The 24,447-nt window shown below is 44.4% G+C and overlaps 2 protein-coding genes across 2 annotated transcripts in view; both read left to right on the forward strand.

Annotated features, from left to right (window-relative positions):
- Positions 1-6: 6 nt before the first annotated feature.
- Positions 7-4,073, forward strand: aph1b (APH1B gamma secretase subunit; the record flags this gene model as incomplete). Its single annotated transcript, XM_053425605.1, has 6 exons — positions 7-29; positions 720-890; positions 1,322-1,395; positions 1,673-1,795; positions 1,968-2,095; positions 2,288-4,073. Coding segments are annotated over 6 exons (687 nt in total), but the record flags the coding sequence as incomplete, so codon positions are not given.
- A 1,962-nt stretch (positions 4,074-6,035) lies between these two features.
- otog (otogelin) overlaps positions 6,036-24,447 on the forward strand; it is a 53,049-nt gene continuing 34,637 nt past the window's right edge. Inside the window, exons 1-20 of the mRNA XM_053425615.1 lie at positions 6,036-6,114; positions 6,327-6,384; positions 7,106-7,163; positions 9,149-9,503; positions 9,696-10,310; positions 11,707-11,808; positions 11,894-12,051; positions 13,043-13,164; positions 13,272-13,480; positions 14,153-14,283; positions 14,508-14,614; positions 15,099-15,208; positions 15,980-16,105; positions 16,669-16,777; positions 17,081-17,127; positions 17,738-17,883; positions 19,292-19,424; positions 19,850-20,027; positions 21,707-21,831; positions 22,967-23,179. Of these exons, the coding sequence (XP_053281590.1) occupies positions 6,036-6,114; positions 6,327-6,384; positions 7,106-7,163; positions 9,149-9,503; positions 9,696-10,310; positions 11,707-11,808; positions 11,894-12,051; positions 13,043-13,164; positions 13,272-13,480; positions 14,153-14,283; positions 14,508-14,614; positions 15,099-15,208; positions 15,980-16,105; positions 16,669-16,777; positions 17,081-17,127; positions 17,738-17,883; positions 19,292-19,424; positions 19,850-20,027; positions 21,707-21,831; positions 22,967-23,179 (3,181 nt within the window). The remainder of the gene's footprint in view (positions 6,115-6,326; positions 6,385-7,105; positions 7,164-9,148; positions 9,504-9,695; positions 10,311-11,706; positions 11,809-11,893; positions 12,052-13,042; positions 13,165-13,271; positions 13,481-14,152; positions 14,284-14,507; positions 14,615-15,098; positions 15,209-15,979; positions 16,106-16,668; positions 16,778-17,080; positions 17,128-17,737; positions 17,884-19,291; positions 19,425-19,849; positions 20,028-21,706; positions 21,832-22,966; positions 23,180-24,447) is intronic.

Genomic DNA, 24,447 nt, shown 5'->3' on the forward strand with positions numbered 1-24,447 from the left:
CCGCTGCGGGTCATCTTCCTCATCGCCGGGTGAGAGTTCTGACCTAAAAGCACCAGAAGGGAACCAAAGAGAACCAGAGGGAACCAGAGGGAACGATCCTCTTTCACAGCGGAGTCCACCCGGACCTGTCTGCGGGTTCAGTGGCGATAGAAACACGACATGTAGCCCAGCTAGCATGATAGCTAGCACGCCTCCCCGTTAGCGTGCTAACTTCAGTGCTGTTTCCATTTTCGGACAACCTACACTTTTAGCTACTCGTGTTTTTACAACTTGTATGAAATGGTTCCCTCCTAACTCTCACTGGTTCACTCCTCACTCTCACTGGTCCACAGCTCACTCTCACTGGTTCACAGCTCATCTACACGTACTATCACTTCACTGCAGCACGTTCACCGGCTGACAACAATAAGTACTAAAGTGAAGCTACTGTCATGATACTTGTACTCACATTTCACAGCTGACAATAATAATCCACCCGAATTTAAAATCCGATCTTTTGTTGAACCACATTTACATTCTTAATAATCCACATTCAGGTATTGGTTAGGCTTTCAGGTTTAAGAAAACGTAAAGAAGTCAAGATAGAAAGTAGTACCATCTTAAAAATATGAGTAGAACCTAAAGAAAACATTCAGAAATATCCTTATGTTCCATAATGTCCCACCCACCTGCTACCAGGCTTTTGAACATCTTACTAAATGTCTCTTCTCTCCTGACAGAGCGTTTTTCTGGCTGGTGTCTCTGCTGCTGTCCTCCCTGGTCTGGTTCATCTCGGTGCAGATCAGTAACAAGGAAAATGCGGCGCAGCAGAAAGGTCTCCTCATCTTCGGCGTGGTGCTGTCCGTCCTGCTGCAGGAAGCCTTCCGCTTCGGTTACTACAAGCTGCTGAAGTGAGTCCCTGAGTGATGCTTTTTAAACACGTAACACAAACTGAAGAGGATCAGGATCTGTCGTCTCAGAACATCTTGAATGTTCCATTTTCATTCTTTACTTCATTTATTTTTCAGGAAAATGTGACAAATATCACACATATAACCTTTAATGCTTTTAAGCTCAGGAGGAGGTTTGTGTCTTTGTCAAAGCTCAGAAATCTGGACCCTAAGACAGTGTCAGTGTTATCTGACAGATATCTGACAGATTTCACAGATTGAAACTATCTCTGTCGCACTTTGTCCCATTTTCCCATCTCTTGTCCCTTTTCTACTCGCGGCTCATTGTTGTGGCTCATATCATCTTCCAGTCACTGACACACCTCTGCTATTCATGCTCTTGTTTACCGTGGAACTAAGGCTCTTGTGTGTGTGTCTGTGTAATCCTGCAGGAAAGCGAATGAAGGCCTCCTCACTCTCAGTCAGGAGGAGACCATGCCCATCTCCATACGACAGCTGGCTTACGGTACAGTTAGTCTGCAACAAACACACAATCTACTTTTTGCAGCTCTGGAAAATCTTGTCAGTTTTGGAAATACTTTGTGTTAGTAGGAAGAAGAACACAGTTGTGCTTCCGATGAAACTGAAGTATTAAATTTAGTTAATGTGCAATTACTTCAACATTAACATTAAATCTATGCAAAACACATGGGAGTAGGGTTCACCCTGAACATTGAGGTCTTTGTTTAGCTCTTCCATTCATCTGCTGATTTGTCAGTTTCCACCTCTTTCTTTTATCTCAGTGTCCGGCCTCGGGTTCGGCTTCATGAGTGGAGCCTTCTCTGTGGTGAACATCCTGGCTGACTCTGTTGGGCCGGGGACGATTGGGATCCACGGTGACTCGCAGCATTACTTCCTGTCCTCAGGTACCGATTCCCACGTGTCCTACCTCCGAATTAACTCAGATTTTCAGATGGACACATTTCACTGTACCTGCACAAAGTTAAATCCAGCAACGGACGTTCGATGAGCCCGGTTCAGGAAGCTGTTGCAGCAGTTACGTGAGTTTGATGATAACCAACACTTTTCCTATTTCAGCCTTCATGACCATGGCCATCATCCTCCTTCACATGTTCTGGGGCGTCGTCTTCTTTGACGCCTGTGAGAAGCAGCAGTGGTGGGCGGTGGCTGCGGTCGTGGTCAGTCACCTCGTGGTGTCTTGTCTGGTGAGTGTCGCCGATGGGTTGGTTCAGTGTTTGTGTGTGTGTGGGGGGGGGGGGGGGGGGTGCTGTAATGTCCTGTGTGTCAAATAGTTGCTGTTGTTGGTCAGGCTCCCATTGACATTGATGTAAACCTGATGAGGATGGATGTATCTTCAAGTTCTGTGTTGATTTCCGATCCCTCGTCTCCTCTCGCAGACCTTCCAGAACCCGGGCTACGTGGCCAGCCTCGTCCCCACCTACGTCATCTTGTTCCTGATGGGCGCCTGGGCGTTCTACTCAGCGGGGGGCTCGCTCAGGAACCTCAAACTCTGCCTCACCTGCAAAGACAAGGACTTCCTGCTCGCCAACAACCGGCCGAGATAACGCAGCATGCCGGGCAGCGTGCAGGACTCAATCCCAGAGACCCCCCAAGTTCACACGTTCACACACACAAGCACTGAGCCGAGCGCTGTGGTGGTTTCACCTGAGAGGTCGTTATAAAGAGTCAAAGCAGCTCTGAGGCTCAGTTTGATTTAAAATGCGGTTTTACTAAATATTAATTGTGTCCCAATGTTTGTCACCTGATGCTCTCAAAAGAAACAGAAGAGCAAACCCACAAAACATATTTGATGTCGGAGACTTCACGTTCTCACGTGACACATTCTTTTCTGACGGTTAAATCTTTCTGAGAGAGGATTTAATCAGTCATCTGTAAATATTGATGCATTCCCTGATGTGTAGATAGTGGGAAGTTTTAATCTTTTTTTCTTCAAGTTGTGATGAACCATCTTTAGTCTGTGAGAAGTTGCCTTTGACTGCTGTTAATCTTCATCCAGTGAGTCCAGTTAGTCTTCGAGACTACGTCTTCTCCTCCTCTTCACATGAAGGGATTTATGTCTCAAACAAATATCACAGTTTCTAGTTTGCTCAATGCACCATTTGTTAAACCCTTTTTATGTAAAGAAAATTCAGTTTCTGTCTCACTGCTGTTTCCTTCCTGAGGGACGAGCGGTTCAAACCAAAACGAAAGACAAGCGGAGCAGAGATTATAAAATCAACACTGATCCGAAATTCAAATTTGACCTTTTTTAAAACGCTCTGAAACAGAAACTGTCGGTTCACATTAAGCCACTTAAATCATATCTTAACGTACTTGAGTCGAGTTAAACTCTCGGCACAGTTACAGATATAAGTTTTATGAATCGTGTGCGTTTTCTTTTCAGCACTGCAAACTCATGAGTGAGAACTCAATCAGGCTGAAGCTGAGACTTAGATAACGATGGATGACGTGAAGTAGAGATCCGGGAGCGGAGCCACGATATAGTCAAATCTCATCTGTCAATCATCCCTTTTGTAATGTCACCAGATAACTAATTAGTACAAAACTTATCAGAAACACTGGAACAAGCATCGTTGTGGTAAGAAAAAACTAAAATGACTGAGAAACCTCTGACGTGTACTGTGATGCTTTATTTTGTTCCATGTCCCATCTGGGTACGCAGTGAGGAGGGATTTTTGAGCTGTACTCGAGGCAGCCACCAGGGGCGCTCAAGACTCTGTAGCTTTTCTTTTGGAAGGCGTCATGTCGTCCATCGTTATTTAACGACCGTTGGCTGAAGGACTGATTCACTGCTCTTTAAATGTTCAATGTCTTTGTCGGCTTTTTTTTTTGTTCTACTTGTTTGTGGACGAGTGAAGGAGAAAATCTGAACAACGTTTTTAGAAAATCTGCAAGATGAATGTTTTTCTTTGCTCCTGTTGTTCTTGTTGAGCCACATGATCACATGACCATTCTGTACAGATCCCTGTCGGCTGTGTTTCACCAGGATGGACGATGGATGTTAGCGGCGAGTTAAAGATGTAAATAATCTTTTGCGTGCTGTGTGTGTGTTTTTCTACGGCTTCGGCCCAACACTTAGTCTGTCACTCACCTGTCAGATGATTAGGTACACCTGAGCCTATAAAGCAATGTAGACAAAATAAATCGAGACGTGTTGATTCAGCCTTTGTAGTTTTATTTAATTACAACTCGAAGCTCGGAATTACCGACCTCCGAAACGGAAGTTGCAATTTTGAAATCAATAGTTAAATCTATAATTTATTAGCAATACTGTCAATGTGTTGTACATACTACTGTGTGGACGGTTACTATGATGTTAGTGTGCCATGTTTTCGAAAATCTCAGAAAGATGCTTTCACGTACGTGCAGACAAGAAACTAGAGGAGTGGGGGGGGGGGGGGGGAGAGAAAGCACCTCCTCCCTCGTCCTGCTCAGGGTCCATTTATGAAAGGTGACACCTCCTGACTCGGCCACACACAACCTGCCGGGGCCTCTGAGGGCTGCAGTCAGTCAAAGGTCTTTTCACCGGGACGGACGTACGGACAAGCCGACAGGAAGCACATTGCTCTGTGGAAACCAGACTTTCAAATGCAAATACAAGGCGGGTGACTGTAGGGTCACCTCAGTAATATCCAAGGCTTATTCTCCTGAGTTTAGTGTTTCCTGATCTCTATCAGAAGGTCATGTGTTCGGGGTCAAATCGGGTCGTCACGGTCTGAGCAGCAGACGGAGGAGAGACACACAAAGGAAACAAGAGTTGGGGATTCACTGTGGAGCAACTCATGTAGAATAATGCTCAGTGATAATAATGTATCTTACTTTTATCCATAATGAGCAGCTTCGAACATGTTAAATAAAATGATTAGAATCCGTCAGTCGAATAACTTCTTATGGTCCAAACTTCAATGTTTCAGTTAACTTTACACCTTTTATTTCATTTTTTTATTTTTGTATAATTGTAGTTTTTCATGTTAATGTTCTGATAAATGCATTAATATTGAGTAATTGCACAAAAGCAGAAGTTTGCATGATAACACTGCTGCAGAAATTACTTTATCAAATTTTACTTTTTTTATTCAAAATTTGTTGTAAATTTAATCATACTTCATTTAAAAAATATATTTTTCGTATAATATTGAGAGAGTGCAAGAAAGCGAACGTTTGTTGGTGATGAACACGAAGGGAAGATTCATCTGCTGGAGAGAAAACAGGTGAAAATTTAGATTTTATGCCTCAGCTGTTTCAGACAAAAATGTGATAATTCAAAGATGGAAAAAAACCTTTCTGTCACATCTTCAAATCCTTTATTTATACAAGTGTAATGCAGCAAAACAAAATGCTCCAGAACAAGTAAAAGTCTTGAATTTAAACCTCCCTGAAGTAAAAGTACAGAGCTTCAAACACAAACCTAGAAAAAGAGTCTGAAGAGTGAAGCATCTTGACACAAGAAGAGTGAGTTTGCTTCATTTCCTGTATTGTAGCCGCTGATCTGGTGTCAGACCAAATGCGTCATCACGACATGTTGGTGATAATATGTGATACAACAGATGATATTATACAGCTCTGATCTGTTGATTAATAAGCTCTCAAATAACCATGATAAATGGAAATGGACAAATACAAGAAAGAACAGACTAATGACTTCAGCGGTGGATCTTTTCACTTCTTTTCAGAAACATCATATTGTTGAGTAGATAATGAGAAGTTTCATTTTTGGTCGAACTATCCCTTTAACCTGATGTGATGCACAACTGCCTCTGGTCCGCGAGATGGCGCAGTGTCACGTGGCTCCTGCACCATTGTCCTCTCGTTGAGTTTCATCATGTTTAGTTCAACTTTAACTCTTATTTGAACTTCTTATCAAAGTCTCTTTAGCTCCACGTGCCGCTTTGATCTCTGGTTTCCGATCACGTCATCGTCCTCCTCGCGCAGCTGAAGCAGCAGCAGCAGCACACCTGCCCCAGGCCCCGCCCACACGCGCATATTTTATGTTAATGAGCAGGTGCCTTGGTTCTTGAGGCGCGCGCCGGGCCGCCGCGGGGAGAAGCGGGTGGAGCAGCCGGACGCTGCGGAGGGTTTTCACCGGGTGATGCTGTCCACACAGAACTGAGCCAGGAGCGACGCATGGATCCTCATCCGCTGACACGAGGCTGGAAGAGGCTCCTCCGCGTGTCAGCCGTGTGTCTGGTCCTCATCTACCAAGGTGAGTGAGGAGATGAGAGGAAGAGGAGAACACACACTTACACCACTGATGAAGATCCTGCTGCAGCTCAGAGTCTCTTCTCCTCGTTAAAGACGTGTTTCCTTCTGTGTCTCCTCTGCTGTTTGAAGTTTATAATCCGAAGTGAAATTGGTTTAAATTGTAGTAAATACGTTTCTCCATTATAAGTGTTTGTTTATTCTGTTTGATTCCAGCTCATCTTTCCGGGGCTGTTGACAGAGTGAACATCTCTAAATGGGATGAAGTGAATAAGTGAGTTTTTTTAACTTTTATTTCAGACGTAAAGTTTTTCATTTATTTATCATTAATTATTATTTTATAAGTAAATAAGCAGGTGCTGTGCAAAAGTTTGAGTTGATTGAGGATGCTTTAAAAATAATGAATCAATATGAGTAACTTCATATAAGATGCAGTCAACAGGAGTTTGTTCAGATCCTCTCAGAGAACCTGACGTTATTCCTCTGTCTCCTGGATGATCTCAGACCGACTCCATGAGGCTGAGATCAGATCATCTTCAGGCTCCTTGTTCTGCTGCAGTTCTTTATGACTCCTCGTTTGGTCTCAATGTTCTGCTGCAGGAGGAATCTTTGACCAATCAGGCTCCTCATTGATGATCTCGAGTGATAATCTAAAGTCACTCAAACTTTTGCACAGAACTGTTTTCTGGATTTCCTGTTATTAAAAGGTTATTCTCATATGTCAAAAAAAATGTATTTGACTTTTGAACAGTTGCGAACACAGAGAGAGCAACATGAATATGTCGGCTTGGACTTTCATCCCTTGTTGTTACTTTGATTTATTAGTTTTTAACCAGTCGTATTTAGATAAGCAGACTGTATTCGGTTGATATTTTCTTAATTTCTTGTTGGTTGGTGGGTTGGTGGGTTGGTGGTGTCCAGTGTGGTGGTTTGTGGTGTGCGGGGGGGGGAACCTGCAGCGGTGAACAAACCTCCCCTTGTTCCCTCTGTCCCAGCAGCAGGAGCAGCAGGATAAAGCAGCAGAAATGGGACACCGCTTCCCAGGGAGGGCAGGTAGGCACTGAGCACTGATGGAGCTGATCAGACGGCAAACACACAACCTCAGATCACACACGCACTCTCACACACACACACAAACATTATCTGCAGCGCTCACAATAATACACAGATCTGAGAAAAAAGATTTTAAAGATAATTATCACATTATTTTTTCTTTCACGTTTCGTTCATGCTTCTGAGGGAAATTTGTTGTTTTAAAATCTGCTTGATAAACAGTTAATTATCAGCAAACACAATGTATACGCATTTTATCGATATATATATATTGGCCTTTAAAAGAAATTCCTTTTGATGCAAATTATAAATTCCAATAATTATTGATCTTATTTTGTTGTCCAGCCCAATGTTTACATATTTTCTGTATGGATTTCCAATATTTTCGCTTTATGCTTGTATAAGATGAACAGTAATATAAATTTCAATAATTCACATAAAAGTGATGGTTACAATCTAGGTGCAGGTTTTCAGAAATTAAAATGAGCAGCTATTAGTTAAAATAACTACAAAATGATTCTATAATTCTGATCCGAGTGTCTGTGAAATAAGTGTTTCTCCATTTTGTATACAAAAACAGAAAATGTCCCATGAGGTCCGGCTGCACCCAGATGATACACAAACTGATCATGTGCTTTAATCCCTTTGGATTTAACTCTTCAAAGTACAAAAAGTAAAATTCGCTCATGGTCAGGTCCTCCCCCCCGCTCAGAGACACACATGTGACGGAGTCCCAGCTGGGCTATACAGTAGCTGCTCTGTTGTCTCCCTCGTCCTCCATCGGAGCCCGAATCTGCCTGAATGTGGCCGCTGCCTTTGTGCGGCTTCGCTTTGGCTCAGAGAGGCGTGAGAATCCGCTGCAGAATATAAGAGCTGCAGCAAACAAAGCAAAAAGCAGCGACCGGTCACAGGTGCCGCAGGTGGAAGAGAGCGGATGTATCTCGTGTCAGATCTTTATCCTGACAGCTGGTTCGACACTGTGTTCGTGTTCAACCAGCTCTTTCCTGATATCTACTCTGAAACTGATCAGTGATTAATAATTCATAGTTACAAACCCTTTGAGCCCACTTGCCTTCTGCTTTATGAAACCCTCTGGTATCAGAGCTCAGGAATCCAGGGAGGCTCAAAGTGCGCAAACAAAGTTCCACGGATGCCAACATTTGATATCACAATACAAGTTAAAGAATCAATCAAACAAGTAGCCGATGTAAAATAGATAACACATAGGTGTGGCCTGCATGTACACTGCAGAAAACACACAATGACTGATGCAGCACAAAAACACCACATTAAATAGACAAGAACACAAGAGGACTCATCCTCACTAGATAACAGACAAACCAAGAAGTATTTTTAACCCAAAACTGCTGTTACTGTATATTTCCTTTTTCTGAGGAAAGTCTAACAAAATATATCGAATATTTATTGTTGTATCGAAGTTGTATTCTTCGGAGGCAGCTTGCACAACCGGTTTCTGCAGCTCAGTAACTCTGATCTGCAGGGAGAGTTCCCACTTTAGTTCAACAGCCGACTCGATGCCTGTCTCACACAACAGAGCTCACAGGGGAGGGGGTGTGGAGTGGGTGTGTTAGTCGACCTGGATGGGAAAGCGTTGTTGAGCAGTCACAGAGGAGTCGTTAATGAAGACAGGATGACAGGTCTTTTCTCTTCGTCCTCGTCTCTTCCCACCGTCGCCCCCGTTTCCCTCCTCACCAGTCAGGACTGTGGTTTGGCAAAATAGTTGCGTAAGTCCGGGAGGAATTTCTTTTAGACCGACCAAAGTTGCGAGCGTCCCTACATTTCTAATCAAATCTGAATGAACCTGTCACCTGATAGCAGAGCTTGATAAGATATGAAAGTCGTGGAATTAATTAAAAGAATCAGTTTGTGCGACAGGGACTTTGCTGCGTCAGATTTGATATATTTGGTCGAATGGTCACAGCAGCTGCATGAAATACCTGTTGATGATTTTCTTTTCATTGTAGAACCTCCAGACAAAAGCTGCTGCGCTAGAAAACAACACCTCCTCCTCCAGTGGTGCATCGTCCAACCAGACGTCCTCCAGCACAGAGAGGACGCCGACGCCCTCATGGACGCTCGGCTCTGACCAGTCGTCTGCACCGATTAGTTCATCAAGAACAGGATCATCCAGCCAATCACCAGGCAACACAGTACCAACCAGCCAATCGCAAAGCAGAACACCATCACCTGTTAAATCACCAATTAGCTCAACACCATCCAGCCAATCCCCAACAGAGATAGAACATAGCCAATCAGCAGCTACCACAGTACCAACCAGCCAATCACCAACAAGTACGGCATCAGCCAGAAAATCATCAGGCAGTACAACAGCCAGCCAAATACCAACCAGGACAAGACCAAATAGCCAATCGGCTACCTCTGAAGTACGAGCTAGCCAGTCACCAACAACCACAACACCAGCCAGCCAATCACCACCAACCACAACACCAGCCAGCCAATCACCACCAACCACAACACCAGCCAGCCAATCACCACCAACCACAACACCAGCCAGCCAATCACCACCAACCACAACACCAGCCAGCCAATCACCACCAACCACAACACCAGCCAGCCAATCACCAACAACCACAACACCAGCCAGCCAATCACCACCAACCACAACACCAGCCAGCCAATCACCAACAACCACAACACCAGCCAGCCAATCACCACCAACCACAACACCAGCCAGCCAATCACCACCAACTGTAATATCAGTGCTTCAGTCACCAGATAACAATGCACCACCCATCACCTTATCTGACCATTCAGCAGTCAGCTCTGTGAAACCCATCCAAACACCGCCGAGCCAATCAACAACTGGCGCCAAAGCATCAAATCAATCATCTCCTGGCCGATCATTAACCTCTATAGTGTCGGACAATAATTTCACAGCCAGCTCAGAAACTTCTCCCCAGCTGTCATCGTACAGCTTAACGTCTCATAACCAATCAGGGCCCAATGCAACACCTCCTGACCAATCACTGACGGGCTCAGATTCATCAAACAACTCGGTGTCACCAGTCAATGGAGCCTTCGCCCCAGACCAGCTCCCGGTTAATGTTTCCCTCATCACCAGGCAAGTGAAGGAGGCCCTGAGGTCGTCGATTCGTCTGAGTCCAGGTGAGTTCACAGAGGTTGATGTTGTCCACGTGATGCAGCGTGGACGAGGTCAAACTACCAACCAGGCCATGAGAGTGCCCAAGGGCCCCTCAACCCTCGGGGGCAACAGAAGCCCCGCGTTAAATCCGTATCATTTGGGTCCGTATACTCTGAGAAAGCAGACTTCCCTTTGGAAATTTGCACCACGACATTTATTTGATGTGTACCACGACTGTTTAGTTTCACCCTTGTCCCATCCAGTCACATGGAGGAGGGGGGGATATTGCCAACACTGCGGTCAGTCGCCAGGCAGCTGCGTTATGTCTGTGGTTCAAACTGAGCAACAGGCGATGCGTCTGTTGTCCCCTGACGGACTGAACAGCAGGGACACAGTGTTTATGTAGAAGTCGTTATCGTACCTGTGCTCGGTGGGACGTGGCTCAGCGGGCCGACGAGCAGGAAGCCCACTGAGCAGATGGTGTTACCGCAGGACGTTCGATGCTTGGTGGTGCGTTCAGCTGGGGGAGCTGGGGGCGGGGCAGACAGATGGTACCTACAGACGTGACCTGTTGATTCTCAAAGCGGTCACGTGATTCAGTGGTTCCGAGCATGTGCGTATGTAGACTCTGGAGTAACCGACTTTGAGACTCAGGGTATGAACATGTAGATCGTCGTCCTTTGAGTCAGAGATTAACCAAACCTTCATCGTACCACATTCCTCCGAGATTATGGTTCAATGTCTGTTTAGTATTTTTTATTCTTTTATGAATACATTTTTTTCATGTGTTTTCTTTTTAATTGTGAAGCACTTTGTAACTTAGTTTGGAGAAGTGCTTTATAAACACAGATATAGTTATTGTTATTTTTTAGCTCCCACTATTCAGGCGCCCAGAACCTGAAGCTGAAAGGATGAGATGATCCATGAATTTGTCAAATTACATAAAATACATTTTCAACAATTTTCATAATTGATTAAACTCCACTGGTAACAACTTCCTTAATAACCGTCAACATCATCTAATTGTGCAGTTTTCTCTGACAGTGAACTCAACAAAGTTTGCAGTTTAATCAGAGTATGTTAATATGTTGATTTACTATTTGGTATTTTATCTGCTGAACAATCAGTCCATATTTAGAGCAAGTAGTTGTCGGATGTAGTGAAGTTGTATGGAATAGTACTACTGAGCTTTTGAGCTCCTAGGGGTCTGGGGCTCTGGAGCTCTGGGGGTCTGGGGGTCTGGGGTTCTGGAGGTCTGGGGATCTGGGGATCTGGGGCTCTGGAGGTCTGGGGCTCTGGGTTCTGGGGCTCTGGGCCCCTGGACATTTGTCAGCCTGTAACCAGTGTTTGAAATTGATAAATGATGAATGTAATTCCCTGTTTTGTGTTGTAATTGTGTATTTGTTGGTTCTCTCACAGCGGAGCAGTGTGAGTTTCCCTGTCTGAACGGAGGTCAGTGCGTCCAGTCGGAGTCATGTGACTGCAGCTTGTATCAGGCCACTGGCCACAGATGTCAAACTGGTAAACCACACACCTGAAGTTCGTCTTTTGTTAAAACCCATTTGAGTGTCAAACCAACGCCGTCCTCTTGTCTCCTGTGGCTCAGTCCCAAACCCCGGCTTCGAGAGGGAGATGACCTGCAGGACCTGGGGTCAGTACAACTTCGAGACCTTCGACGGCCTTTACTTCTACTTCCCCGGCCGCTGCACCTACACGCTGCTGAGGGACTGCGAGGAAACCGCTCAGGCCGGCATCGTGGTCCAGGTCAGTTCAGACTCACCAGCACCAGGACAAAATAAATCCCCCCCGACCAGAAGCTGCCCGGAGGGTCTCGCCTCGACGCCTGCGTCCAGCCGGGGAGAGTCTGGACTCCTGCTCCAGAGCCCGAGGAAAAGATATGCTCTGAAGATTAGTGAAAGCTATCTGGTTATTAGAGTCAATTACCATTAAATACTGCAATTACCCACAATCCCCTGAAAGCATCTGCAACAGACTGGGACTTTGTTCTCCTGAACAGGCGGAGGACACTGTAGCCATGGACGGGAAAACTAAAACCACACAGGGAACAAGACAACATCCATATTCATTATGATAAGTGACAATATATTAATGAACAGCATAAATGATAAGAAGCCTTTGATGAGCAAAAAAAAAAAGAAGCTGCAAGTCTCACAAGTCTCACATGCTGGAAAGACACGAGATGATATTTGAGATGAAACACTTTGCTCAGGAATGACTCGACTAGTGGCCCCTGATTTATGTTGCCACCGCTCACCACAGGAAAGAGTAAAACTAGGGCTGGGCGATAATGCCAACAATCATATCCAGATAAAAATGTTCATGTCAGTCGTCATCGATAATTATCACAATATACGTCCGATTATTATTTCTGTCAGGTTTAAAATCTGAATCAATACAAACAGATCAATTATGTTCTATATCTACTCACTGAGCTTATAAGCAATGAGTCGATATATTCGACGTTTGTAAATAATTATCCAATAACTGCTGATATTGTTTTATTGCTCAGTCCTAGACATGACTGATCTCATATTGAATTGTAAATAATGTCGTGATTGGTTCCTGCTGGAGACAGAACTCTTTAAAGCAGCTGGGAATTATAGATGAACTCAAACAGGAGTAAATGGTGAATTGGTTGTGAACTATTTTCTACTTAATCCACATTTGGATTAATTCCAAATCGTCCACACGTCGTCGCGTCACATGGGAACAAATCCCACTTTGTTGTTTTCAGGTCCACAATGATCCAGACTGTGGCGCCGCCCCCTACGCCTGCCAACGATCAGTCAGCCTCTTCCTGCCGGGGGAGGGCGAGGTCCGGCTGCACAGCACCAACGTGACCTTCAAAGGTCAAAGGTCAGCGGTGTAGCAGACAAATCATCTTTATATACCAATGTATTTAGCATTTTAGCATTTTATTTCAATCCTTTTTACAACATGCTTGAACCTTTCTTCTTCTTCAGTGTGCAGCTGCCCCATCACATCCACGACCTGCAGCTGGAGCAGATCTCCCAGTACGTGCTGGTGACACGGCGGCACGGCTTCACGTTGGCCTGGGACGGACGCAGCGGCTCCGTCTACATCAAGCTCAGCCCGGAGTTCGTGGGCAGAACCTGCGGAATGTGTGGAAACTTCAACGCAGACGTCCAGGACGACCTGAAGACGAGCTACGGTGCGATGTCACGGCTGAAGCTTGATGCCTCAGTCACAGTTCAGAGAGTAGTGTATCAACACAGTCATTTGCAGGTGGTGCAGTCGGACCCTGGGGGGGTGACGGCAGCTCAGCTCATTATATTGACTGATGTGTAAAATTGTGTAAAATTGTAAAATTCAATGATTGACTCACTAAGAAACACAAGTGGGTGATATTTCTTAATTCAAGGTCATTTGTAGAGCTTGAATTAAGAAATAAAACCCTTTACATAAAATATAAACAAAAACATTAGTCTTTTCTGCAATGTTTATTCTATAAATGAAAAGTTATCATATCAGCAACATAAACACTGATGATGCTGTGTATATGAAAAATAAATATATATTTTAGCTTAATAACTAAATCAAGGAATAATGTTATAAAGATATATATAGTGATTCCGTTCGGCAATTTTAACTCAAACCTGTGCCTGTGAAAATTATCAGCAATGAAGTGAAGCTTGTTCAATTTCAGTCCACCGCTTTTATTAAACGTTAAACTCTCTCTCTCTCTCTCTCTCTCTCTCTCTCTCTCTCTCTCTCTCTCTCTCTCTCTCTCTGTCTCTCTCTCTCTGTCTCTCTCTCTCTCTCTCTCTCTCTCCCCCCTCTCTCTCTCTGTCACCCCCCCTCTCTCTCCCTCTCTCTCTGACAGGCGTCCTGACTCATGAAGTAGAACTGTTCGGGAACAGCTGGGTGGAGGCGGAGCCACATCAGGCCCGATGTCCCTCGGTGCCGTCTGGCTTCTCCTCACCCTGTGTCGGAGTCGACGCTCACGTCCTGCTGGTAACAAAAAACACAACATGAAACACAACAAAGAAATGTGTTAACTTAAATAATGTGCTGCTAAAATATGTGTTTCAAGAAATCTATTTCAGGCTCAATAGGCTTAAATATAATTGTTAAGTAATCTGGAATCTGAAAGGAGAGAAGGTGATTCCTCCTGTTTCAGAAGCGTTCAGATGATAAGTGTCGGTGTGGACTGACCACGTCTTTGTGTGTTCCTGCAGAAAGTGGAGGAGGTTTGTGCGATGCTGCTGGATCCTCCGTTTCAGAGCTGCCACGACTTTGTCAGTCCACTGTCGTTCATGGCCGGCTGCTCCAACGACCTCTGCCTGTAAGAACGAACCTTCATCGACCCCTGATTGAAGATGAGCTTCCTTTAATGAAGAATTAAGTTCTGAATTTCGTCCATTATTATCAATGCATTGGCAGCGTTTCCCACAGAATTAAATCAATGTGAAATGGTCTGGGTTCATTAAGGAACTGTGACGGGACGAACCAGAATATGGGCCTCACACACACACACACACACACACACACACACACACACACACACACACACACACACACACACACACACACACAGTCTAGTTAATGAATGGGAAACGCTGTGTTGTAATGTTGGGCACTTTCTGTCCGAGTCAATGAAGATGACTGTGAGCATTTGATTTGATTTGATTTGTTTATTCATTTATTTATGAAAAAGGAGAATGGAGAAGCAATGCCGCCTCTCCAGTTCTAATCTGTATCAATACGTCAATAATTCAATTAATGGTCAGTAACAAATGTTCCTCATCATGTTTGTTGCTCTGTTGCAGGTCGGGCCCCAGCGGGGACGTGGTGTGCCAGGTGTTCAGCGAGTACGCCCGGGCCTGTGCCCACGCCGACCACCCACTGCACGACTGGAGGCAGCAGATTCCTCACTGTGGTACGTTCCTCCACGTGTCTTTAGAGCAGCTGCACATATAGATAACACGATTAGTTTAATGTCCTCGCAATATCTGTATCCATATGTATAGGTTGTGATTAAAAGATTTCAGTCATCGTTATTATGAGATCCTCATCATGGATTTGTGCAGAGTCAAGATAGGGAAGTGGCTTTTTGTGGTAGATTACTGTGTTTGGTGTTTTGATTGTGTTTCAATCGAATTATACAAATAACCCAAGAACACAAAGTGCGGCAAGTCAAGTTGAACAGTGATATTACACAATTTACTACAGTTTGACTTATATATACTCAGTAATATTATTTATGTACATGGGATATATGAACTGGTGAGAGACACACAGTGGCATGAAAAAATTAAAATAAAATATCACAAAATGGCAAAAAATCTTAATCAAACCAAATCAAATGACTGAAAGCCCACCAAAATAGTTTTCAGCAGTCAGGTGTTGGCAAAAAAAAAGCATACAGGGAACTAATATAACAACAAAGTAACACAAACTCCTACTTTTTAGCACATTTTTATATAAAGATTGTTAGTTTGTTATTTTTCGGTGCAGCAGATTTATTTCCCGCTCACTCGTTGTATCTGGTGTTGAATCAGCTCTGAGATCAGTTTCCGAGGCTCTCACGTTATCTTCACTGTAGGTTTGTGTGTCGATGTGTTCGCTACGTGATCAAATCCCTTCACGTGCTAACATCAGTCTTGGCAGAAGTCGTTTTTCACATGTGGTGTTTCCCTCCTGTGGCCAGCGAGGCAGTGTCCTCTCGGTCTGCAGTACAGGGAATGCATCAGCTGCTGCCCGGAGTCCTGCAGCCTGGAGCGGACGTGCATCGACAGCAAACTGGCCTGTTTGGACGGATGCTACTGTCCCGATGGTCAGTTTCTACTCAAACCACTCGTCCTTTCTAGAAAGTAGTGTTTCATCTTCCAGTCTGTGTCCTACGATGGAGGATCTGTGTCATTTCAGGGGGACTACAGGAGATCCACCTGTGTTAGAATGTTATATAAGTTGTAAGTTCTGTATCAGTTTCAGCGACAATTAAATATTTAATCTCTCGCCTCATCAGCACCACATTATTAAAGATTATTAAAGATTATTAAAGATTTTGAAGCGATAGAGATTGTGGAATCTATTGGAAAGTAAAGAACAATACAGACTTGGAAGAAACCGTCTCGTTGATGGAGGAGAATGTGTTTTTTTCAATTCACAAATAGATTTGAAGACGATTTTGGATCCAGGAGTAAAACTTGTTATTTCCTTAACAATTGTCCAACTTTATCTTTCTATTATTATCACTGTCTCCTCAATTACGACGTTATTCCTGACATCTCAATCCAGATCTGCCCCCAATCCAACAGACATAAGCAGAAAACCTTTCATCTTCCTCTTTGTTTTACATTTGACTCCAGATGACATGAGGCTGTTCTTCCTCCCCAGGTCTGATCTACGAGGACGGAGGTTGTGTGACGCCCACCGACTGTCCCTGCGAGTACCACGGCATGTTCTACCCGTCCGGACAGACGCTGCAGGAGGAATGCAACAACTGGTGAGAGGAGTTCAACGTCTCTCCCCTGACACGTCCGTACAACATGTTGCTGATGCTTAATATTCTATAGTTTTTATGCTTTAACACACATTATTTCCCACAAAACCTCGTCTCCTTTGCATTTGAATGAAGCCCAGTTGTTTGTTGCATCACATGTCATCATCACGCATGTAAAACAAAATCAGTGTATTGTCCACGCAGTGTGTTGAATCTCCTCAGATCTGAGCACCTGGACTCACTGTGTCCAGCTTCTATCAGTGATCAGCTCAGGCTTTCATGTTCTCCACCGGCTCTTTGTTTCAGCACGTGCACGGGTGGAGTGTGGAACTGCACCGACTACAGCTGCCCAGGTTTGTGCCCTCTCTCTGTGGGAGGTGGGGTTTCACCACAGATTGGTGGTGCAGGCGATTCATTGATTACAAACGGGAGATGCTAAGAGCGACAGAGAAGGGAGAAACCACATCGTCAGGAGTCGTCCTAGTTCTAGGGAAGGAAAAGAGGAGAAGAAGAAAGTGAGAAAGCTCGTTCGTTATGGACCAAAGAAAGATGATACTTCTTCCTGAGGAACTTTTACCAACTTTAAGTCAAGAAATCTGGCAAAATAATCAGAAAATCATCACCTACACTTAGAACTAGCTCTGTTGGAATTTCCACCCGTCCACTGCAGCTGTTTGAATGTTACGTTGTGCACACTTGGATTATTCACCCACTACAGGACATGAGGAGACCCCAGTGGATTAAAACAGATACGTCCTCCTTAATGCAGTCAAACAAAAGGGACAAGCCTGTTTGCAAAACGTAAGGAGCAGAAAGTTCAGATATTTGTGTTAAAATGTCGCATGTAGAAGTAAAAAGTCGCCAGAAAACGAGAGAAAGAAATATGAGAAAAACTCATATTAGGTACACATGCTAGTATTCATACTTCAATACACCTCTGATACTATATTTGTGTCTCTGCAGGCGAGTGCTCGGTTACTGGTGATATGTTTTTTCAGTCGTTTGACGGACGGATCTTCACTTTTCCCGCGACGTGTCAGTACGTCCTCGCCAAGAGCCGAAACTCCGGAAAGTTCACGGTCACGATCCAGAACGCCCCCTGTGGAGCCGTGAGTTACTGCACTTACAACTAACAGTGTTACTGCTGACTTGTGACTCTCTTGTGTCGCTCCCTCAAACTGCTGGACGGACTCCACAGCTTCATGCAGTTTGTCCGTCATGTAGATCATATCGTTGTTTAACTGCTCCCTAATCCCTGCTGAGTCCAGGAGGCTTCTCAGACGACTGGAAACGTCTCGATCAAACTGGGAGATAATGACATAACATGAAAAGCTTCCTCCGATTTCCCAGCAGCCTTTGAGCCGCTCGGCGAACCAGAGGGAGGAGGCGAGATATAAGATGTCGCACTCATCAGAGCGGGGGCCCGGGACCTCGAACAGCCAAGTGAACAGGATTACCTTATCTGGCCTGAGTGACAGAGCTGTGCATGGCTTTGTAGTGCAGCGGGAGGTGAAGGGAGGCGGTGGGTGGGGGGGTGGGGGGGGTCAGGACAGAGAGAAGGTTATGCGAAAACAGGAGATGAACGATGGGAAGAGTAGACGGGGTAAGGGGTGGGGGGGGGGGGCGGGTGAGGTGGGTGTTAAAACGGCTGTGAGGATCCTGCCGCTCATGAAAGAGACGATTCATGGAGCTGGATCGTTTACTGTCAGCGACGAGGCCAAGTCACCAGTCGAGGTTTGAACCTCATCGAGGTGTTTGAGTCCAGTTTAGAGACATTAGTGAGTTTGAATTACACGTGTTGATGTTTTCATACAAATATGAATCACTCTCGGACAATCTCTGTTTCTTTTTACCCTGATGATTCTCGTCTGAATGCTCGTGACACAAGTCCTGAGATTAAGATCTGATATATTATATGCAACTAAAATGAATGAAGCTGCTTTTAGACCTGAACTCTGGAGGATCTCCGGACATCCTCCGGAGTTCAGGTCTGAAAGCAGCTTCATTCAGGGGCTGTTTGTCCAGGACAGTGACTCCGGACTTTCTCCGGACTTTGTTTTACAGACATATTGAGAAACTACCTCTCTATTAGATCGGCCTCCTCTCTAACACTTCAAATCATTGTTAAAAACACATCTCTTCTCTTCGGACTTCTTTTCGAGTTCAGAATGTTATTATCCCTGCAGATTTTATTTTATTTTACTTAGTATTATGATATAATGTGAATTGCTGTTTTGTTGTTGTACCTTTTACTTTGTAAAGCACTTTGGTCAACCAAGTTGTTCTAAATGAGCTTTATAAATAAAGACGAGTTGAACTTCAGGTAATAGATCCACAGTTCTGACGCTTATCAGACACTAAAACTACAAGAATACAGTGATTGTCCCTCCTTGTCACAAGAGGATACAGAGTAGAACACATTAACACACTCTTCTGTGTGTGTCACAGTGTGTGTCCTGTTGTGTGTCTGGAAAAATGACAGCATCACTCATCACACCGTCTTGTCCTCAATTGCAGAACTTGGACGGGGCCTGCATCCAGTCGGTGAACCTGGTTATCGACGAGGATCCGAGGACGGAGATAACGCTGAGTCATGTCGGGGAGGTCTTCATGGCTTCACAGTACCGCATCTCCCTGCCGTACTCTGATGGTAACGTCCTCATCTTCTATCACCCGCCAGCAATGTTCACTTCTCTGCATTGTGTCACACAAAGTGGCCTCCCTCCGAGTATTACTCACTTGTCACATGACTGTGGCGCCGTGGTGACGTCGTCTTCGGCCTTTTGTGCTGAGCTGTGTGAGATTGATCTGATGTTTTGGTCCCACAGGGAAATTACACAACAACAAGCACAACAGTTCACGCTCTGATACAAACATATTCTAGAGTGTCAGGTTTTGTTCATGCAGAAGCTTTAATGGACAGTTTCAGACAAAGAAAGAAAGAAATAGAATCTGAAAGATAAACGGATGCAAAACTAAACTGAAACAATTAGTAGATTAATCGATTTTTTGGTAGAAATCAATCAAGAGACTTTAATAAAGAGTTTTTATTGACTTAAATCTCGTCCCCTGCAGACGTCTTCCAGATCCAGGAGCTGTCGTCCATGTTCCTCCAGGTGAAGACATCATTCGGGCTGCGTCTGCAGTACAGCTGGAAGGAGTTCCGTCTCTACCTGCAGGCCGACGAGCGCTGGAAGGACGACACGGTGGGGCTGTGCGGCACCTTCAACGGAAACATCCAGGACGACTTCCTGTAAGTGTGTTTGTCGGCTACTCTTTAACCCCCCCACCCCCCCATCCCCCCTCCGATAATGAGTGCATTACCGTTACAGAGGCAGAGGGCGAGGTGATGGCTAGGTGCTCTCTCTCTCTCTCTCTCTCTCTCTCTCTCTTTGTAAAGCACTCTGGTCGGGCGGCTCGGCATCAAACGCCTCGCTCAGTGATCAGCTCTTTAAGTCGGGCCAGAGGAGCCACCACTCGACACTTCAACAAGGAATTGAGTGTTAGCGGAGCTGCACTGTACCGTGTCCCAAGGACGAGCGTGAAGGGCGGATGTTGTCTAACAGCTGTAAATGGATACACATCACTGAAGTGGCCGTTTGCTGCTCGACAGAAAAACTCAAGGAACTAAACTAAAATTATTTATTTAGGTTTAACTTCGCCGAAAAAGCTGCAGTATTAACATTTTATGAAAAGATTACAACTCAGTGTTGTTTTATTAGTGAGAAGAATATCACTTCGAGCTTACACCTCCACCGAGACCCAACAGTCCCTTCATGGACTTTCGTCAAGATCCATGAATTACTCTGCAAAGTTCAAGAAGTATTGTGATGACTGATCCTGTGTGTGGCCCATGCATCGACCAAAAACCATCAGGAGAATCAGTCAGTGGCTGTGTCTCAGTTCTACCCAGCCCATGAAGACCCGGAGGCCCAACCGAAGTGAGACGGTCTGGTTAATAGAGGTTTCCCTGATCGGCGTCCCCGGCTCGTCGAGAAAGTTTTATGTGATACCCAAGCGTTGGACATCTCCTCGCTATCCAGCGCCATTGTCTTTGGCTAGTCACTGAGGCAAAGTGAATCCTGGGGAGGATTCGGCCGTTTCTCAGCGATGGAAGGATGCGTCTGTCTGCAACATTTGGAGGAGAGTTTAAAACAGCTCGATCTCCAAAGCCCCAGAATAGAAACACAGGCAGTGTCATTAACTGAGGTAGTGCTCTCCAGCCTCTAATTCTAAATTCGATGTCAAACGGGTGTTAACCAGCTGACGGGAGGTCGGGGCTGACAGAGCCCCTGAGGTGTAGAAACTACATTTTACATTTGTGAGGAAAATCTTCTCCAGATTAGCTCCTTGATACTGCTCCAGCTTTCCCTTCAAATCAAGTCACTGGAACAGTTTTGCTTTCCGTCTCTTGACTTCTGTCCTAAACGGTTGCAAGATTAGGACCTTAGGACAACGGATGAAAATTAGCAATTAAGCTAACTCCGGCATATTTATATTGATGCTCTGGCTGACATATTGATTAATGTGCACTGTCCTAATCAAATAAATAAATAAAAAAAAAAAGATGCTCCCAGTTTTGTGGACTAGCTCGAAATGAGTATCAGCAGGTTGCTCTCATTGGACCTCTTCAATTACAGACACAATCCTGGTCTCTGTTGAAAAGGACAGTCCGAATGAGAAGTGTTTACAGGAATCCCTCATTTAGGAACAGGAAAAACATCCGTTTGGATAAATACGCCTACAGAGGTGGATAAGAATATGTAAACCCTAAAAACACAGCAGAGAAAAGCACAAACATGCTAAATAATACACTCGTAACTGCAGTTGCACACGTCAGAAGGAGAATTTCTGACTGTTGGAGCCACAGATTGGTGTAAATATCTGTTTTGGTGTATTAATATTCAACCGTGTGCTCTGTCCCTCCTGCAGATCTCCGTCAGGGATGATAGAAAGCACTCCACAGCTGTTTGGAAACGCCTGGAGAGTCTCGTCGGCGTGTTCTCACAGTCTGACCACGCCTCCGCTCGACCCCTGTGACACACACCAGCAGGCCGGTCAGTTTCTCCACTCAAACTCTTCCACCGCAGAGAAAGTTGGGTTTTACAGTTTTTCTCCATTGCTTTGGCTCATTTCACGAAACACATATGACATTCTCAGAGCTCTAAGTGCAATTGGCAAAATAGCCCATATGGTTCAGCACAACTACATAGATCACCTTCAAAAGGTCATAATGGCACGAATTTTGCCAATTGCACTGAGAGCTCTGAGAATGTCATTTCTGTTTCGTGAAATGAGCCAAAGCAATTGAGACAAACTGTAAACTTCCTGTGTGACTGGTGATCAGATGTGTGAAACTCAACCTTGATTACTAAAGTTCTAGTTGCAACAGAAAATTAAGCCGATGATCCAAGATATCCTTATTACAGTATATACCATGATGATTTTCATGGTATTATGTGCCTGTACGATTTTGACCGTGGAGTGAACTATTGTGCAGGTGATGATGTAAACAATGAAATTATGCCAACATGTTCTGCAGAGAACAACCACTTGACTGAGAATATATATTCAATTGGTAATTGTGCTAACTGAAGGAAGTTGTACCTAACCGTTTGCAAAGGTGTTATAAATCATTTGAAATTTGTGCAAGCTGTTGGAAATTGTACTTGTCATTGCAAGGATGTGCTAATACAATTGAAATTTGATTAAAGGAATGAGATATTCCAATCTGTTGTGAACAAGTACCCAGTGGTTTGGAGGTTTGCACGTGTTGTTTTGAGAATGTCATTTCTGTTTCGTGAAATAAGCCAAAGCAATGGAGAAAAACTGTAAAAGGGAGATAACTTCTTATTATCAGGTAGAAATGGAAAAATCCTCTATGTGTGATTTGAACAGAATGGTTTGATCTGTTAACCCACAGAATTTGCCCTTTTTAAGATGCAGATTCTTAATTTTTCTTATAAATTAACAATTCAATGATTTTGATAATGGTACATTTAACAGATACAGTTTATTTACAGTTCTTCAACAAATACTAAACTGTCTTTTGTCTGCAGCTGCTGCTCAGCTAACAAACACAGCTGGTCACGTTGAACACTGAGCGAGCTCAGTGACAAATGACTCAACAATATGATATTTAATAAATGTTCTGTGTTTGTTTCACCTGTAACGTGATGTGTTCCTGCTCAGTGACCTACGCCTCTGGGATGTGTGACATCCTGAACCAGGATCTGTTCTCCTCCTGCCACGAGTACCTGAGTCCCACAGCGTTCCATCAGCAGTGTCGCTCAGACACATGTAAGTGTGGGACGCCCTGTCTCTGCTCCGCCCTCGCCCACTACGCTCGACACTGCCGACGGTTCTCCGTCATCATCGACTTCAGATCACACGTTACCGACTGTGGTGAGTGGTCAGCTGATAGATGGAGAGATAGATAGATAGATAGATAGATGGATAGATAGATAGATAGATAGATAGATAGATAGATAGATAGATGGATAGATAGATAGATACAGTGCCTTGCATAAGTATTCACCCCCCTTGGACTTTTTCCCATTATGTACTGTTACTAACTGGAATTCAAATAGACTTAAATAAACTTTTTCCCGTTTGATCAACAAAACATGCATAGTACTTTGGAGGTGCAAAATAAATTTTATTGTGACACAAACAATAATGAGAACAAAAAAGTTGACATCTGTTGGGTGCATAAGTATTCACCCCCCTGTGTCAATACTTGGTAGAACTCCCTTTCGCTGCAATTCCAGCTGCAAGTCTTTTGGGGTATGTCTCTACCAGCTTTGCACATCTAGAGATGGAAAGGTTTGTCCATTCTTCTTGGCAAAAAAGATGAAGCTCAGTCAGATTGGATGGAGACCGTCTGTGAACCGCAATCTTCAAGTCTTGCCATAGATTCTCTATTGGATTGAGGTCTGGGCTTTGACTGGGCCATTTTAAGACATTAACATTCTTTAATCCAAACCATTCCTTTGTAGCTCTGGCTGTATGTTTAGGGTCATTGTCCTGCTGGAAGATGAACCTCCGCCCCAGTCTCAAGTCTTTTGCAGACTGCATCAGATTTTCTTCAAGGATTTCCCTGTATTTGGCTCCATCCATCTTTCCCTCTATTCTGACCAGTTTGCCTGTACCTGCTGAAGAGAAGCATCCCCACAGCATGATGCTACCACCACCATGTTTCACTGTTGGGATGGTGTGCTCAGGGTGATGGGCAGTGTTGGGTTTTCGCCACACATAGCGTTTTGCATTGAGGCCAAAAAGTTCAATTTTGGTCTCATCTGACCAGAGCACCTTCTTCCACATGTTTGCTGTGTCTCCCACATGGCTTCTGGCAAACTCCAAACGGGATTTTTTATGGATCCCTTTCAACAATGGCTTTCTTCTTGCCACTCTTCCATAAAGGCCAGATTTGTGGAGTAGACGACTAATAGTTGTCCTGTGGACAGATTCTCCCACCTCAGCTGTGGATCTCTGCAACTCCTCCAGAGTAACCATGGGCCTCCTGGTTGCTTCTCTGATTAATTTTCTCCTTGTCCGACTCTTCAGTTTGGGTGGACGGCCTCCTCTTGGTAGGTTTGCGGTTGTGCCATATTCTTTCCATTTTCTTATGATGGATTTTATGGTGCTCAGAGAGATGTTCAAAGCTCTGGATA

This window comes from Pleuronectes platessa, chromosome 1 (assembly GCF_947347685.1).
Source record: "Pleuronectes platessa chromosome 1, fPlePla1.1, whole genome shotgun sequence".
NCBI classification, from domain to species: Eukaryota; Metazoa; Chordata; class Actinopteri; order Pleuronectiformes; family Pleuronectidae; genus Pleuronectes; species Pleuronectes platessa.